The 16549-nt window shown below is 26.2% G+C and overlaps 4 protein-coding genes across 4 annotated transcripts; 3 read left to right on the top strand and 1 right to left on the bottom strand.

Annotated features, from left to right (window-relative positions):
- Window positions 1-743: 743 nt before the first annotated feature.
- Window positions 744-3403, top strand: LOC132950043 (GEL complex subunit OPTI). Its single transcript, XM_061021237.1, has 4 exons — window positions 744-1443; window positions 1531-1634; window positions 1699-1828; window positions 3234-3403. Exons 1-4 carry the CDS (start codon window positions 1348-1350, stop codon window positions 3273-3275), a joined length of 372 nt encoding a protein of 123 aa, XP_060877220.1. The 5' UTR covers window positions 744-1347; the 3' UTR covers window positions 3276-3403.
- LOC132950044 (large ribosomal subunit protein mL52) lies at window positions 3299-4699 on the bottom strand. Its single transcript, XM_061021238.1, has 3 exons — window positions 4407-4699; window positions 3608-3740; window positions 3299-3544 (listed from the first exon to the last, which is right to left on the bottom strand). Exons 1-3 carry the CDS (start codon window positions 4487-4489, stop codon window positions 3401-3403), a joined length of 360 nt encoding a protein of 119 aa, XP_060877221.1. The 5' UTR covers window positions 4490-4699; the 3' UTR covers window positions 3299-3400.
- Window positions 4700-4859: 160 nt separating this feature from the next.
- On the top strand, window positions 4860-10045 carry LOC132951114 (DNA replication factor Cdt1-like). Its single transcript, XM_061022831.1, is given in 10 exon segments — window positions 4860-5275; window positions 6997-7170; window positions 7471-8018; window positions 8096-8217; window positions 8282-8382; window positions 8450-8612; window positions 8704-8867; window positions 8922-9071; window positions 9073-9124; window positions 9209-10045. Coding segments are annotated over 10 exon segments (1785 nt in total). The 5' UTR covers window positions 4860-5107; the 3' UTR covers window positions 9352-10045.
- A 3294-nt stretch (window positions 10046-13339) lies between these two features.
- LOC132950278 (uncharacterized) lies at window positions 13340-16533 on the top strand. Its single transcript, XM_061021636.1, has 4 exons — window positions 13340-13733; window positions 13800-13915; window positions 15843-15934; window positions 16012-16533. The coding sequence occupies exons 1-4, from the start codon at window positions 13641-13643 to the stop codon at window positions 16326-16328; spliced, it is 618 nt and encodes a 205-aa protein (XP_060877619.1). The 5' UTR covers window positions 13340-13640; the 3' UTR covers window positions 16329-16533.
- The last annotated feature ends 16 nt before the right edge of the window (window positions 16534-16549 follow it).

Genomic DNA, 16549 nt, shown 5'->3' on the forward strand with positions numbered 1-16549 from the left:
CCTTGGCGCATGTGAAGTCTCCGTTTTACACACGCACGGACATAGACAAAATGCGTTTACGCAGTCTATGTAGAACTCTGAACTCGCTCAATTTTGGTGTTAGAATAAAAACACTTATTACAAAATTAAAAGATGACAATATTTTGGAGGGCGGGACGGTGAGTTTTTTTTAAAAAGTTAAAATGTTTAAAAGTTAAAGGTGTTTTAAAATATTGAAATTGTTGCTATTTTTAAACGGTATAATGAATATATATATTATTATTATTATTATTATTTGTTATATTGGGCATAATGGAAAAAACGCAACAACTTGCTCTCAGAAATATTGTCACAATTCTATTTTATAATAGGTATTTTTACTCTAGAAACAAATTTGAGCGAGTTCTACAAACGAGTTTTGTCTATGTCGTATGTGTGTAAGACGGAGACTATACATGACGAGCGTAATTAAACGTTTTTTTTTATCGAAAAACATGGTTTTGTAATTCTAGGAATACGGCTCATTGAAGAGTTTTACAGTATAAATACCTATTACAAAAATTGTAGAGGAGAATTTTTTCTAGAATCATAAGAAGCCCGATTTTTGATAATTTGTTCCAATCGTCCAATATTGCATGGTAAATTAACACGTTATTTTTAACTTTTTATAGATTAATTATTTAACTAATTAATAAAAAGTATCGAAAATCGGGCTTTTAAGGGTCTAGAAAAAATTCTCCTCTACAATTTTTGTGATAGATATTTTAACTGTAAAACGCTTCAATAAGCCGTATTCCTGGAATTACGAAACCATGTTTTTATGCCATAAGTTGTCTACAATTACGCCCTCTTAAGATATTTTAATTCTTGCTTCAGTCCGTGCAGATAATAATATATTCGCTGGGTAATACTCGCACGGCCGCACCCGTCCGCCGTTCAGTAATGATAAAATTATTGGAAATGGTGATTTGTCTTGTTCGTCATCACTATTATCTATATAAGTTGATAAGTTGATAAGAAAATTATGTAATTTTACTTTTCGTCTTTTGATTCTACATATTCTACAATTTATTTTTGTAGTTATAGTTATTAGTTCTGCAAGACTACAAGTTGCATTGTGCATTTGAATTTTAAATATTCAATATTTTGATACTGGCTTTCACTTTTCATCGACTATCGGCATTCGAGAATTTAGATAGAGTTACTGTATCTTAATAATAATAATTAATAATTACCAAAAACTAAATATTAAAAAATTATTATTATACACCTAGGTGTTATATTTTGGTAACCAAACACGTAATTTTAAAATTAAAATAACAGACCGGGTCTGATTAGTGTTTAAAACTTATGTCCATCAATTGAAACATGTCAAAATCAGTTGATAAGAAAACACCGTGCCAAAATTCAATTTTGGATACTTTAAAAAAAGCTACCACAAGAAATTCGGATTGGCCCGACAAAGTAAATATAAACAGTTGAGAATATTATCTTAATTGCTTTTTTTTATTATACATAATATTTATGTTCATTATTAAATGGTTTATTAAGGATGAATTTCTTGATGTCATTTATTGGGCAAGGCAAATTCTCGGACTCATTGCTGGTCTATTATGGGGTCTCTTACCACTAAAAGGACTATTTGGATTAGGATTGTAAGATTTATAATTGTAAACTGTTTCAATACATTTTTATGTTACTGATAGTTTACTTGTTTAGATTTTTAGTGCTAAATGCTGTTTCATTATATGCATATTTTACCAATTTCCAACAAATTGATGAAGAAGAATTCGGTGGAGCTTGGGAATTAACAAAAGAAGGATTTGTTACTTCATTAGCAGGATTTTTGGTATGAAAAATATTTTATTATTTGAAGCTAATAAAATTAACTATTGCCTCCCAACCATCAAGGTGCTCTGTCAGCTTCAGAAATAGTAACCTTAGAATGCTTCTCTACTATTAAGGAATACCATAAGAAAATGTACATCATAGTTATATTTTTATTCAAAATTTACCTGTGAAATAATAATTTATATATTTTATCATGTGAAGTATACTAAAATTTAAAAAAAGTATAAAATCTGCAATATGCAATTAAATAAGAATACTGTAATATTAGTCCAATTTGTATAAATTTAATCAGATTTAATTTACCTGACAACAATAAAAAGTTGCAATATCAATTAAAACCGGTCTTTACTCATAAGTTTATAACTTGCTTACAAATAAAATTTGAGGTAAATTCACATTATTTAAGCTAATCAAACATAACTTGAATGGCTAATTTTGGAATGTTATGTGTTAAGACAGAGACAACACAATATGTGGGTATGACGTCTTCTTAATATATACAGATTTGTTTATGTTAATTTTTAACAAATAAAATAACACAATAAATCATGACAGAATCGACTATTACCACACTATCCCCAGTTGATTTATTCAATTCTATATAGTATGTATACATACAAATCAAAATATTAAATAATACCGAAAATATTATTGATTCACCTCAAATTGCAGCACAGATCACCTATTGGATTATAGTATATCATAGGCGACATCCTATCTGTTGCCCAGTAGAGTTAAAAACTCATCAACAATAATATATCAATTAATATTAGATTAAACTATGCAAGATTTATATCCAATTATTATTGGATTAAAATAAAAATATATTTGTAATTTTTCTGGTTTTATATAATATAATCAAATTGTATTGTCAATAAAATAATATAGTTTAAAAAAATAACTAATAATTCAATATAAATTTAAATTGTATTTCTGTATTATTTTCAGTTATCCTTAGCAAAGTTATCTTAGGGCCGTTCTTACTATGTCGATTAAGACTAACCGGCAGATTTCTATCGGTAACACTAAAGAAATTCTGCCGGTTAGTGTTATCAAACACTTAACCGGACATTGTAAGAACGGCACTTAATATGTTTAGAATCATATTAACACGTTGGCGACGAGGGCTGTTTTTGCTGTTCTGAACATAGAGTTTATAAAATTAAATAATATTGGCGACACCTTTGTCTATAAATAATGGAATGGAAAAATACCTTAATTTACAATATAATTGCATTTTCAACTTTGGAAGTTGATTTAAGTGGCAAATTATATGGGAGTCACCGGTGACTCCCTACGTCTTCAACGTGTTAAAAATCAAATTAATACTTAAATTTAATAATACATATATTGCATTAATTGAATTTAAATTAAATTAAATATACTGTTTTGTTTTATTTTAGGTGATGTGGATAATTGTGTATTCTGGAATGCATTTTGATTAGGTACAAAAATATTTCAGTAAAAAGTTTTGTATAATTGTTTTTATTGCAATGAATTAAATTATAACTTTCTGTACAAAATGTGTTTTCTACCTAAATATTTTTGAATTATAATAAATACATGAAGACTATTTGTCCTGAGTATTTTTATTTCCTTTGGGCCTAAGTTTTCTATCCAATACGTGTTTTATCTTTTCTTCTTCTTCTCCAACTTTCATCGCATACCGTTCTTTTGCAATGTCTAAACTTTCACTGAGTTGAACAATTTTTTTCTAAATATGATTAAAATGTATTATAATTATTATTTATATTTATAACACTCAATATTAACTTACAGCATATTCTCTTTGAAGCAAAAGTTTTCGTTTTTGTTTCATTCCAAATGGGGTAGGACGCCCATCCAAAAAAATGTAATCAGCACCATCCGTTAGAACTCCTCTATCCATTGGGTTCAGAGGCAGTTTTTTTCTGTAAATAAAAGTTGTCAACTTTTGTTTGACTACCAAATAAACAATATAATACAAGGAAACTAGGTTTTGATAAACTTTAATTTCCAAGTGTAAAGTCTAAGTTGCTTAAAATGGATACTGGTTTTTTTTTTTTTATTTAAACTTAGTACTATACTTAGTCACAACAATTAAAATATTAGTATGGTGGATTTCTTTCATTAATTACGTAAAGGCGTAGAAGGCAAAAATTATAGAAAAACGCTACAATTTGAATATATTATAAGACAAATATTGAATAACCAAGCATATAATTTATACAAGTAAGTTAAGGGGAAGGCAAATAACAAAGAAGTGTGGAAGATTGCTGGAAACCAATCTGAGAATTGATTACAGGAAGAATATTTATTTTTTTGTTAAGAGAATATATTTTTAATATTGGAAGGGGTGTTGTTGTGGATTGTGCAAAAGTGGAGTCATATTGACAAGAAAATAAAAATAAACAACTATTTTATAATAAATTTGTATTGATAAATCATTATTCCTATTCAAGTATATTGATTATCACAATATTCTGTTATGGAATTGGTGTACATATTGCTTAAATGTAATTGGGAAACGGCTAATATAAATTGAATATTATAAATTATAACAAAATATATACAGACATAAATATTTAGCTACTTACAAAGTTCTCCAAGACATATCTAATCTTAAACAATAACTAGTTGAAAAATATCTGATATTTCTAAACAGATTGATGCCTAACATTTTAAATATTTTAATTATTATTATTTTGTTGATTATGTAATGCAATATAACAAAATTTAGTATTTTAAATTCCCAACTTCCTTCAGTAGTAAAACGAACTTAGTAAAGTCTGTCAGTGAAAACTGAAGAGTCAAGATATATATACTTATCTACGGCCAAGAGTGAAGAACTGAAAAATGAAGAAGTGAAGACATCCGCGGTTAATGCTTAATGCTTATCGCTTATCAGTGGACCACAACAAGACAATGTTATCGCTACCGGGTAACAGTGTAGCACCGAATACAGTACTATTTAGTAATCAGTTCAATGAGCCCGGTAGCCACTATTATAATATCCCATAGAATAAAGATAGCCCTGCGAAGATTATTCCCTGCGCCAGCAACAAGCTTCTTAACAGTAAACAGTTCTCACCACTTCCAATAAACTCGTTAAATTCCTCATCTGCATTTGTTCATTGTTGTTAATAGGTGGTCTGGTGGTATTGGATAGGTATTAGGTAATAGTTTTTGGAAATCCCGTAGTTAATGTTCATTAATGACTGTAGTGATTACTGACTAGTGACTACTAACATATTTGAGTTTTTATTCTGTGGTGCAACGAATTGTTATTGAAGTAAATATGGATACTCAAAAAACATTAGATAGTTTCATCAAAAGTAGAAAAAGGCCAACCATTGAAGATGGTTTGCATAAAAAGGAACTACTGAACAATACATTTGGAATAAATAAACCAACTAGAAAATTATCATTTGATTCTACCGTGCAGCAAACTGTTAAAAAACAAAAGGTTAGTTAACTATTTAGTACTTAACTATATTAGTATATTATATAAGAATTATACTGATATTATTATATTTTTTTATTTTAATGGTGATCATAATGTTTACATGACATGCAATTAACCAAAAAAGTACATAGTAAATGTACCTATATTTTGATTAAATATGCTGAAATTAGTTATTTTATGTTGAAAAATATTTCTCCATTTATGGAATAATTTAGTTTCATACAGTAATCCAGTTTAGTTTAAATGATACCTAACTTAACGAATAACCATCTATAATAGATGTCTGACCAATTACTTTTATATCTCTAAAAACGATAACTTTATTGCGTGTTTAATGTAGAGATGGGTGTGCGGTAGGTTCAAGCCAATGCATGAAAGGAATCTTTTTATGGGCATAGTAAAATGTATGTATATATTTATTATAATAATATGTTTGAACATTTTATTTGTTGTGATACTGAAATAAAATTAAAAATACTTGTGTGTACCACTGCATCAATTTTATTCATCCAACATAAAATATATTGTGTATAAAATATGTATTATGATTTATGACTAAAGACATTAATAGGTTGGTTATACATAATATATACATCATTTTATACATGGCTACCGATGGTAAACCAGATACTAATACTAGTAATGAATCTATCCATTCGTGGCTTAGAAAACCAAAAATTATATAAAATCATTTAATAGGTTTTTCTCCTTATTGAAATTATTCAGTGTAATACCAGTTAAAAGTATTGTTCCTGTAAACGGGTTATTTTAAATATTAACAATAGTAAATAATAAACTAAGAAGTACTATGCACCAAGACCGGCTTAATAGTTTATTATTAATGTTTACTTTTAACTTTTATTTTTAACTTCAAAAATTAGCACGTTAATGTTATGTGCACAGAAAACTTGATTTTATTTATACATATAAATAATACACAGTTCTTAATAATTACAATATTACAATGTATGTTGATGTGTTGTAAAAAAATTATGGGCACTGTCCAAGTTTGGTGCACTAATTGTTCCAGGCTCGACCAGAAATTGAAGTCTGCACTCGCCTATGCATATAGATAAAAAAATATCCTATTAAAAATAATATATCTATACATGTGTAACTAAATAATTGTGTATTTAACTACAAGTATTCCTCTATGGTGAAAATAAATTTAAATACAACATTTTCATTACTAATGTACAAATCATTGATTATAAATACTAGTATTTACTATTTATAATCAATGGTAAAAATTAATTTGGCACTAAAACCTTTCTTTAGGTAATGAATAACTGTCTATAAAGGACACTTTTGATGATCTTGTGATTATCTGTTACAAATTCTAGAGACTTGGAACTATAGACTGAAAATAAATGTACGTATTACGTATTATCATATAAGATAATGGATGTATTTGTCATTTGATATATTACGCATTATTTTATAATGAAAAACCTGTGTAGCTTAAGCAACCTTAGCCTTCAAAGTTCAAACTTGTATCTATTGCAAGATAAAACAAGCAACAACTGTGGCATTACTTTAAAGAAAAAAATTAAACAATTTAAAACCAACAAATTTTTTACACTTAAATTCTAAAAGACATTGTATCTATCAAAACGATGGACTGCATTATATAGGTGCATGTATCTCATAACATAATTTATAATTTATTATTCTGTAGAATGTATAATATGTATATTATTTATTATTTAAATTATTTTTAGGTTGAAACTGGAATTATACAAAAAATTGGCCAAAATAATCTAAATGCTTCTGTTGTTAATAATGTTACTGTTGCTGAAAATATTGTGGAGAAAAAGGAGACTGAAAATGAAGTCCGCTCAGAGAGAGAAACAACTCCGGATCAATCACCATCAACTAAGGCCAAATTACGTAAAGTATGTTTGTCAATAGTTGTATTATTCGAGTGTGATTAATAACTAGATAAACAATTAAATTCCCATCAATTTTATTTATTATAAAATTAACAATTTTTCTATAACTGGTAATAAGTTGAAAAAGGTTTTCTTTCATTTGTATGATACATATAATTATGTATAATGATGATACAAAGATAATCTTATTAACCTTGACTATTGTCCATACCAGATAAAATCAAATCTGACAAAACAATAAAAATAATGAATATTGTTAATCCAAACAATTATTATAAGCTCATATATATTTAATTAATTTAGGAATTGGATTTGGGTGAGTTTCGTAAAATTCTTCGTCGTAAACACAACCTTAAGAAATTACAAGAAAAGATCAACTCAGTGGAACAATCACAAATTGATCTTAACTCTGCAAAATCTAAAGTAGATGCTGCCAAAAGCCATTATTTATCATCGTTTAAATCAGTTGATCTCCTGGTTGACACTAGCCCCGTAAAAGTTGGATCAAGTCCAATAAAACGATCGCAACTTAAACCTACAGCCTTATTTCTCACTCCAACCCAATCTATGGTTAGTCCTAGAAAAGTAATGATGTCCACTCAGATGACACAAGCCAAAGAATATGTTTCGCCTAGAAAGTTATTAGATGAAGTAGGATCTCTTTTAGCTATGTCACCATCAAAACGATATGCTGCATTGGCTGATTCTAAAGCATTACCATTGCCTTTGAAGTACCGTATTTTGGATGAATTATTCAAAGCTTTGGAAACGGTTTCGTCTATGATGTTTAGTAGAAAAGAAAAAATAACTTTTAATAAACTCAAACGTGGTATTCAACAAATGACCAGAAAGTAATCATTTAAATATTAAAATATACTTTAATTTTTATATACCGAATAATTGTTCAATATTTAATTTTTATTTTTAGAAATTTTACTGAATTGCATTTGGCTCAAATTAAAACTGTTGTACCAGATTTATTTAAGTTTGCATTGGTAAAATCGCCAAAAGAGAAATCTAGTTTTGAATTAGTAATAACTCCAAACTATGGTAAATATTTGATTATATAGTAATTCATTTTATACTAAGATTATTAAATTTTGATATTAATTAGGCTCAGTGAACGAAGATAACATTAACTTAATTGAACTAACAACTCAGAGGAAAAAGACATTTTCTAATGCACTACTTGACATTTTGAAGGAGCATCATGAAGTATAGTTTAATAATAATTGTAGCTAATTAAATTTAATTAAAATAACTATTTTTTTCTTGTTTCTAGAAATATTTGTGTAAATTAACTCCACCTATTGTGATTGCCAAAGACAAAATAACCAGATGGCATCCTGAGTTTGATGTTGAAACCGTGGAAGATATCATTCCTTCAACATTACCCAAAATTGAAATTAACAAACCAAAAATAGTAACGGCCAAAGATTTATTGGGTATTTAACATTTAGCTTAGCAAAAATATTTAAATTATGTAAATTAAGTAATAAATTGAAATAGATTAATTACTGCTTAATTTGTTTTTAGACAAATCTCATTCCTTGTTTGTTTACAATAATCGTTTAAACCGGACTGTCACAACAATGAACAATGAAAATAAAAATTTAACTGAAAAAAAATTCCCAACAACAGATGCAAAAAATGCTTTAGAAGGAGCACTTAAAGGGATTCCTAAATCATTTTTACTTAAGGTATTTTTTTCAGTATTTTAATTTTTACATTTATACTCAAATATTTTTATAAAGATTCAGGAAAAGCAAGCAGAAAAAGCTAAGGAATTGATGACACGGTCGGTGGGTCAATTAGATGAGGATAGAATGATGAACCGATTACCAGATATTGCAAGAAGAATGCGTACCTATTTTGTACAACTTCAAAGAAATGTTCTACCATTCAAAAAAAATCATCGGTCAATTGAAGCAGAGTTACCCCGAGTCTATGACAGACCGTAATTAAATATTTGTTTTCCTTATTTCCTTTATTGTTTTATCAATTTTTTTTATTGATAGTAACTATTTTATTACTATTTTAGAAGAATGGAAAGCTCACTTAAATCTTCTTCAAGAAAAAGTACCTCATTGGATTGTATCAAAAAGCTTAGATGGAATTGAACACATTCGAATTGATAAAAAAGTTGAATTTGAAGAAACTGTAATTAAAACATTACAAAAATAATTTTGATTTAACAGACTTTAATTTTCTTTAGTTTTATTTATTACAATATATACTTTTATTTCCAGCCATTTATTTTGAAAATTTTTTTTAGATCATGTAACCACCTGTTTGCCAAATTTTTAAATACTTTTTCAACTATATTGTATAAATAACTAATAAGAAATAGAAAAGTAATGTATTATACTTTTAAAATAATCTATTTGATATATTATTTTTTAATAACAGTTTTATTTTGCTCCAAAATGTTTTAATTTGTATACTTTATTTATACATATATCATATGTACAATATTGTTACTATTCCACTTATCAAAATCATATGACTTATCTTTTTGAACTTAATATGTAATATTTGTATAGGTTATTTATTTAATAATCTATATATTTTAAAGTATTTAAACTTAACAATTCTTGAAGATTTTTAATTAAATTCAATAAAAATCAAGTATACAGCGGGCACATGATTTAAATAAAAAAAATATACAATATTTAAATTCAAGCCGAAAATGATTAAATTTTTTATTGTATAAATAACAGTATTTTTGTTTTAACAAGTTCAAAATTTAAATTTTAAAACATTTACTTTAACCTTATATAATATTATCATGTACAAACAATACAAAATATTATCATTCTATTAATTTACTTTAAGAATCTTATATTGATATTTTCAAGTTTTATGTTAATTTACGAATTGTACAACATAGAAGTTTCAGCTATCATGATAAAAATATTTTTAGTAATAAAATAACCTTTTGCAGTTACACATACTCTGTTGTATTTGATATACTTATACCAATTATGCTCGTTTGTAATACCAAATTATTTTTCAAACCGGAATTAGTATTTATATCAAATTAATTAAATATAGTAACTCCATATTATAATCTATTAATATGGATGGGTTTGTTTTGTTTTTATTTACTATTTAGTATTTAAATTAATGGATCAGCCATTAGGTATGTTGGTTATTTTGTAAAATGAACAACCAAATAATTAAAAAATTATGCTATCAAATTGAAATGTTCACTTTATAAAAGTGTCTTATAGCATATGTTTTATTTTGAAATTGTATGGACTAGACAATAATAACAGTATAGATATAAAGTTTTGATTTGGAAAATCTGAATGATAGTAACAATGCACCATACTAAGAGCCCGTATTAGAATAGTGAAACTAAGGTTAAACCACCGAATTTGGTCGGTAAAATCAGTAGGTTAAGCGTAACTGAGGTTGAAACCATGATTGTAAAACGGGCCCTTAGTTAAATTACTAATTAGTGATACATTCATCAGCATACACACTTTGATAAGTTTTTTCAGGTCTCACTTAATTTCTCAGTCAAATCACAGACCTGGACTATTTGACAATCCATGGATACCTAATTAGTAAAATATATATTATTCACTTATTAGAATATTTCAATTTTTTTTTAAACTTCTGGTATATGCATGTGCTTGTAAGATTTGCTTTTTTAATACTTTAATCAGGTTTATGTGTACCCCTATTTCTTTATTTTGACATTAAAGTTAGATATGACCAAAATCCAATTTTGCTGCATGTGAACTATTTGAAATCTAATCATAAATATGTTTTTTATACATTTTATTCAATTTATTTAAATAGGAATTGATATTTAAAAATTAATTTGACCTTCAGGTCAAACCTTTTTTTTTGTTTAAGGTAGGAAAACTTATGAAGAATCTTATATTCAATTTTTAAATCTTATACATCAATAGAAAAATTTTAATTCAAAATAATTTCCAAATTTCCGTGATTTTGACAAATTGTATCGTAACTTCAGACGCTCATTAAATATATTATTGTAGATTTACAATAATTATTATTTTTAATTTACACAAATAACAACAATTAAGGAATCTTGTATTACATTAATAATTATATTACAAGTACCCGCCTAATTTGACTCATTGACCATTTTTTTCGTAGATATATGAAATTTTCACTAAATATTTGTATTTTCTATTAATTCTATACACCATAAAACGTTCAAAATATTTTGTCTTGTTTTGAGCTGTTTACGGGCATTTTCAGTTTACAATTTTTTTAGGTTTTTTTTCTAAAGATGTCATTATGTCAATAACATTTTATTCATTGGGTCAAAAAGCTTGAAAATTGAATACAGAACTGTTAATATATTGGAACAATGGTAGTTGAAAAATTTTAAAACTACGCATAGTCACAATTATTTTTTAAAAGTATTTAAAATTCAAATTTTGACAAAATACGTTGAAATCACGAAAATGTAGACATTTTTTTGAGTTAAATTCATAAAAACTTTTATTTTTAAATCTAAGATTTGAAAATGTAATACAAGATTCATCATAAGTGACTAAATTTATTAAAAAAAAATCGCTACTAGAAAGTCAAATTAAATTTTTATTAACGTTTGAAGTTCATATTTTTACAACATTGGATATTCACTCGATTTCTCATGAGTGATTTTCTTATTTTGTTGTAATTTAAAAACGAATAATTGTATATGTACTATAGGCTATAGACACTCGGGATTTATATCACATATTTATTTTATCAATTCCTATACTTGATACAATCTTGAAAATATTTTGACTTGTTTTGAGCTGTTTACGGACAATTTCCAATTAAAATTTTTTTAGTTTTTTTTTCTATAAATATCAATAAAATGGACAATGGTACCATGACAAAATTCTGAATAGATACCACCACGATGTAGAGAAGATATTATAGTATATCATTAATCGTTATAGGTACCTACTAGCTACTACCATCGACGATAGAACATTCTATGCTAGTATGCTACTACCTTTCTTCTACATCATTTAAACTGCTTTTCCAACTTTTTCTTTATTTTCCCGCCTTATTATGCTTTTGTTATGATTATTACATAGCAGTATAATTGGGGATACACATTAACAAAACTCTGGTGAAAACAATTTGTACCTTCCAATTCGTGGTGTATCATAGAGTAGGTAATAAATTGTTCTATGGAAGTTTATATAGGAATCCCACTATCCCAGAAAAAAAATCCCCAGATTACAATATTACTCACAACCACATGCAACATGAACAAATATTTCTTAAACGTTAATTAGTATATATAATTATCATTTACCACATTATTAATATTCAATTACAAATACGTATATATTATATTATTAAAAAAAATATACATTATAAATAATATTTTGTTTTAAATATTATGTGTAATTCAACTTAATTAATTTAACAACTACTTCACAAATATAGCATATAAAAATATTTCGAATGATCGATACGTCAAATAATAAAGTTAAAAAAACATAGAATACAAAAATATGATACAAAATATAGGTAATAATAATGATAATTTATTAAATGTAGGCACGAGGCATATTACACATAATATATTATCGTAATTTAAAACAAAATTTTATTTATAATATATAATTTTTTTAATAACATAATATAATATAATATACGTATTTGTAATTAAATATTAATAATGTGGTAAATGGTAATTATAGATGGTAATTAACGTTTAAAAAATGTTTGTTCATGTTGCATATGGTTGTGAGTAATATTGTAGTCTGGGGATTTTTTTTCCTGGGGATTTTTTTTCCAATTACCGGTGCGTATAGATATAGTTTTATATTGGTTATTTTACTTCTTATAATAAATTAATTTTGGTATCGAAACTTTATACGCTTTTGTAGCTAACTTTATACATTGGTAAGTACAATTTCTACTAATATTATCAAATACATTCAAATATACTTCACTTAAAGGAAAATATATGCGAAAATACATACAATCTCCCGACTCCACGTAGGGGGAAACCCACCTAACCATCAGTACCATAGACCTGTTAACCTATTAATAGGTCTATGATATCACAGCAGCTGCTGCTGAACAATACAATGATGATAGTCAAATTTCTGATATCAAATTTTATAATTTTTATTGTTACAAAATGAATGTTTAATGTTTATCTGAATGATAAGTGATGAGTGATAACTATTAACTACTATGCACTGTCTTGTAATAACTAATAGTATAACTTTATTTTGTGCTAATAATTAATGAGTCACGACATGTTGGGTCTAATTTTTTTCATGTAAATATGTAATAAGTAATAACTACCGAATTTCATAAATAATAAATAATAATTAATTCATAATATAGTATATTAGTATATACAATATACATACATAGTAAACTTACAATTTGTTTGATCTCTTTCTAAAATTAACTCATCATTCATCATCCATTATTTTAAATCGTTGGTTGGATCACACATCAATACTATCATGTCCAGTATAGAATCAAAAATTAAAAGCAGATCTGCAAATTACAAACGTGGTAAAAACCGAGATGTCAATTTTCGAGACATCATGAGACATGTATGTAACAGTCTATTAATAATTTGTTTTTGTGTTTTGATTAAATATATTTATTTTTATTATTAGAGGTATAAAAGTATCATTAAGAACAAACGAGAGTCTCTTTTAGAAAAAGTTCGCAATGTTGCGTATGAAATGCGAGAAAATGAGGTCACTTCGTTTATTGACAAGACATGCATAAAGTAAGATTATTTCTTTAATATCTGAATAATGTATGTGTAATTATATTTTGTATTATATTTATATTTATTATTTTAAACTAGTTAAAGTTGACACTGTTGGAAGTCAGTCTTGACAATTCTATAGTCATATAAATATATATACTTGTATAGTTTTAAAACCTATCTGAGTTAGGACCTTATGGAGAATATTTGATGAATTAGAGAACCATGGCAAAGGTCTGACCATTTGACACCATGAATTATTCATTTTTATGTTCCTCTTGTTATTATCATCTTCCTTGCCCTACTAATCTCCAGTGTTGGGTATTAACTAGTAACGTTACGTAATTTCATTAGAATTATTTCAAAGTAACAAAAATTTTATACATAAAAAATTAATTACATATTTTTGATAAGTAATTTATAGTATAACGCGTTACAGTTTAGTCATACTAGTACCTATTGCAAATTGAAAAATAATAATAATATTATAAAATATGTCTATAAATGTCTAATGCGGGTATTAAATAGGTATTTATGTATTTAATTTGAACTCAGCACAATTCAGTTTTCAATGATCTTGACATAAATCCAATCTTTGGATTAATTAAATTTAATATTTATTATTTAATTTGATCTCTCTAATTACGACAATAGGTACTGGGAACGTTTCCTATGAATATCTATCGTGAACTGTTGTAATCTTGTTTGTCTTTAATTTTTATACGTTTCTAATTTCTATAAACTAAACATTATTAACACAGCTGTAGTCATATAAATGCAGTATATCCAATTTAGTTTTCTTTATTAATGTTATTTATTTTTAATACTCTCAAGAATTCAGAGTTCTACACAAACTATTCAATTTTATAATACTTATTACTATAATATTTACAATTTACATTAGAATATAATATTATTTTTCTGATAGGTATATTGTATATAATATCTAGTTATTTTTATATGTATACTAGTTTTTTAATTATTCATAGTATGTTAGTTCTAACTTAAATACTGTACTCTCCGCCCTTACAGGCGTTACTATCAATAAATAAAAAAATAAAATATTTATACTGATAAATGATAAATTAAAATATTTACATTGTAGCGCTAAAAATTATTGCACCTTTAAAAAAATGGCTTACCTATTTTCATGAACAATTATTATGATTTTATTCTCATATAATATTTAATAACACAATTGAGACCTATTAATTATTATTCTGTATTCGGTGTCATTCTATCGACAGATGTATGCCCGTATCGTGTATTCGTATTTAATATTTTTATGTATCATTCTTTTGTACATATTTTCAAACTATTATACCTTTTTACTACATTGTATTTCTAGTTAGGTTGCTTGTAAAATGACAATAAACTGCTTAGAAATTCCTCTTTTGTAACGAGGAAGTAACAGTTACTTTGTTATTTGGAAACTAAAGTAATTTAATTACAATTTTATTTGAGTAATGAGTAAAGTAACTTTATTACTTTTTAAAAGTAATTTGAAAACCTAACCTGAATTGTCTTACGTGCGTAAGGATTCTTCTATAACCATGATAATATTATAAAATATATTACGTACTATAAATCAGGGATGGCCACTAACCTTAATTTTGGGAGCCGCAAATTTATAAATCTAATTCGAGGCAAGCCACAACCTGTTATAATTGTCATCGTCTGGCGCGGTCAAAACAAATTGTGACTAATTTGAGCTACACATACTGAAAAGCACCCCTGATTCTAAGACACTTATATTAATTAATTTTACTCTTAGCTTGGTTAGGAAAAGCCGCACGAAACTGATTTAAGAGCCTTGTTGTGGCCACTCTTACTATATATTATTAGTTAAATCTACTCTAATACTATAGTATATTATTAAATAATATTAAAAATGCTTAAATGTGTAATAAAACAATTTTTTTTATATATTTATCTGTATAACAAGAATTGATGTGGATGAAGATGATGGATTTCATTCTCTGGACGAAGAAGATAAAATATTTGATGAAATTAAACAGGAAATTTTAGATGAAGAAAGTATGTATTGAACATAGTAAAATTATATTTTCATGGTAGTATGTTTTACTTTACAAATGTATGTATTTATATTTTAGTGAAATGGATATGTGAACAAGATATCGATTATAATGTATATTTACAGCATTTACACAATAGTTCGATTGAATGTCCTGTTTGCCGCACAGGCAACCTCTTAAAATCAACTATCAATACAATTTCTTGTGATATATGCCATACATCCATTCAGACATTCCTTGAAATTGATGCGTTAAAAAATAATATGGAAAATACAGTTGCTGAACATTCATCTGTTTGTCAATCACCAATTGAATGTATTGTTTTTCCGACACCTTATGATAATTCTATGTTTATGTTATGTAACATCTGTCAGTTCCTTTTTCAGATATCATAAGTTAGGTTACTAATAATAATAATCATAATATATAATAATATGTTTAAGCTGATGAATTATGTAAAACCTGTATTCAAAATTATTTTAATATTATGTCTATTTCATTTTCTCTGTAGATTAAAATTTTTAACAAACAAATATTTTGGGTGATTTATATTAATGTATTGACATAATTATAATATATAAAATATATCATATAATAATATTGTATTTTTTTATTA

Source organism: Metopolophium dirhodum, chromosome 8 (genome assembly GCF_019925205.1).
Source record: "Metopolophium dirhodum isolate CAU chromosome 8, ASM1992520v1, whole genome shotgun sequence".
In the NCBI taxonomy this organism is placed as follows: domain Eukaryota; kingdom Metazoa; phylum Arthropoda; class Insecta; order Hemiptera; family Aphididae; genus Metopolophium; species Metopolophium dirhodum.

Excerpts from the sequence above, each read along its gene's own strand:
- LOC132950043 (XM_061021237.1), top strand. The coding sequence starts at position 1,348 with ATGTCAAAATCAGTTGATAAGAAAACACCGTGCCAAAATTCAATTTTG. Across the intron at positions 1,444-1,530 it reads ATTCGGATTGGCCCGACAAA|GATGAATTTCTTGATGTCAT; the intron begins GTAAATATAAAC and ends TGGTTTATTAAG. Across the intron at positions 1,829-3,233 it reads CTTCATTAGCAGGATTTTTG|GTGATGTGGATAATTGTGTA; the intron begins GTATGAAAAATA and ends GTTTTATTTTAG.
- LOC132950278 (XM_061021636.1), top strand. The coding sequence starts at position 13,641 with ATGTCCAGTATAGAATCAAAAATTAAAAGCAGATCTGCAAATTACAAA. Across the intron at positions 13,734-13,799 it reads TTCGAGACATCATGAGACAT|AGGTATAAAAGTATCATTAA; the intron begins GTATGTAACAGT and ends TTTTATTATTAG. Across the intron at positions 13,916-15,842 it reads ATTGACAAGACATGCATAAA|AATTGATGTGGATGAAGATG; the intron begins GTAAGATTATTT and ends CTGTATAACAAG.
- LOC132950044 (XM_061021238.1), bottom strand. The coding sequence starts at position 4,489 with ATGTTAGGCATCAATCTGTTTAGAAATATCAGATATTTTTCAACTAGT. Across the intron at positions 3,741-4,406 it reads GATATGTCTTGGAGAACTTT|AAAAAAACTGCCTCTGAACC; the intron begins GTAAGTAGCTAA and ends TTTTATTTACAG. Across the intron at positions 3,545-3,607 it reads TGCTTCAAAGAGAATATGCT|AAAAAAATTGTTCAACTCAG; the intron begins GTAAGTTAATAT and ends AATCATATTTAG.